Here is a 1,673-nt window from a genome sequence, read left to right as displayed (position 1 = left end):
GTCTCAGTTCTGGTTCTGGGAGGTCCCGGATCTGGAAGGTCCCGGTTCTGGTTCAGGAAGGTCCCGGTTCTGGTTCTGCAAAGTCCCAGTTCTGGAAGGTCCCGGTTCTGGAAGGTCCCGGTTCTGGCTCCCGGTTTCAGAGGGCTCCCAGCACCGGTTCCAGTCCCAGTCCTGGTTCTGGAAGTTTCCCTGTCCTGCTCCTGGTTCCGGTCCCGGTCCCAGTTCGTTTCCCGGTTCCAGTCCCGGTTCTGGTTCCAGTTCTGCTCCCGGTCCTGGAGCTTTCCTGGTCCCAGTCCCAGCTCCGGTTCCAGTTCCAGTCCTGGTTCTGGAAGTTTCCCGGTCCCGGTTATCGAAGTTTCCTGGTTCTGGTCCCGGTCCCAGTTCCAGTCACTGTTCTGGAAGTTTCCTGGTTCTGGTCCCAGTTCTGGAAGTTTCCCTCTCCCAGTCCCAGTTCTGGAAGTTTCCTGGTTCTGGACCCAGTCCCAGTTCCGGAAGTTTCCTGGTTCCAGTTCCGGTTCTGAAAGTTTCTGCGTCCTGATCCCGGTTCCGGAAGTTTTCCTGTCCCGATCCCGATTCCAGTTCCAGTCCCAGTTCCAGAAGTTTCCCAGTTCTGGTTCCGGTTCTGGAAATTTCCCTGTCCCAGTTCTAGTTCCGGTCCCGGTTCCAGAAGTTTCCCTGTCCCGGTTCCGGTTCCAGAAGTTTCCTTGTCCCAATCCCGGTGCCAGTTCCAGAAGTTTCCCTGTCCCTGTCCCGGTTCCGGTTCCGGAGGTTTCCCTGTCCCAGTTCTAGTTCTGGTTCCGGTTCCAGAAGTTTCCCTGTCCTGGTTCCGGTTCCGGTTCCGGTCCCGGTTCCGGTTCGGGTCCTTCCTAGCCCAGGTGCAGCCGCTGGTGCCGGATGAGGGCGGAGCTTCCCCCGAAGCCCTTCCCACAATCCCCGCAGGTGTAGGGCGTGGCGCAGCCCAGGGGCGTGGCGCAGCCCAGGGGCGCGGCGCAGCCCAGGGGCGCGGCGCAGGGGCGGAGCTTATCGCAGCCGAGGGGCGTGGCGCAGCCGAGGGGCGCGGCGCGGGCCTCGGGCGTGTCCGCGGCGCGCCCGCGCAGGTGCGCCAGGAGGGCGCGTCCCTCGGCCTCCTTCCTCCTCCTCCCGGTGGGCGGCTCCCCGCCCTGCTCGGGCGGGGCGTGGGCGCGGCGGTGCTTGAGGAAGGCGGAGCTGTAGCTGAAGCCCCGCCCGCACTCGCCGCAGGTGTAGGGCCGCTCGCCCAGGTGCGCCCGCAGGTGCGCGCTCAGGTGGGCGCTCCGCCCGAAGCTCCGCCCGCACTGGCCGCACCCGAAGCGCCGCTGGCCCGCCTGGTGCAGCCGCAGGGGGCGGGGCGCCGCGGGGGCGTGGCCGCGGGCGTGGCCCGGGTGGGCGCGCAGGTGCGCGTTGCGGTTGGAGGAGCGCGTGAAGCCCCGCCCGCACGCCGCGCAGGTGAAGGGCTTGGGGGGCGGGGCCGGCCGGCCGCGCCCTCCCCCGCCCCGCCGGCCGCGCCCGCGCCGCGAGCCGCGCCCGGGGCGGGGCGCGGGGGGCGGGGCCGGCGCGGGGGGAGGGGGCGAGGGGGAGGGGAGCAGCAGCAGGCAGTCCGGCGCGGGGGGGGGGGCGGCACAGGGCTCCTCCTCTTCCTCCTCGCTGCCCGCGGC

General features: G+C 69.4%; 1 protein-coding gene across 1 annotated transcript in view; it reads right to left on the bottom strand.

The window, feature by feature from the left end:
• Positions 1-866: 866 nt before the first annotated feature.
• LOC119696547 (zinc finger protein 48-like) overlaps positions 867-1,673 on the bottom strand; it is a 3,405-nt gene continuing 2,598 nt past the window's right edge. Inside the window, exon 2 of the mRNA XM_038126289.1 lies at positions 867-1,662. Within this exon, the coding sequence (XP_037982217.1) occupies positions 867-1,662 (796 nt within the window). The remainder of the gene's footprint in view (positions 1,663-1,673) is intronic.

Source organism: Motacilla alba, unplaced genomic scaffold, assembly GCF_015832195.1.
Source record: "Motacilla alba alba isolate MOTALB_02 unplaced genomic scaffold, Motacilla_alba_V1.0_pri HiC_scaffold_34, whole genome shotgun sequence".
Classification (NCBI taxonomy): domain Eukaryota; kingdom Metazoa; phylum Chordata; class Aves; order Passeriformes; family Motacillidae; genus Motacilla; species Motacilla alba.
The sequence above is the reverse complement of the archived record's forward strand: the minus strand, read 5'-3'. Positions and strand labels throughout refer to the sequence as shown.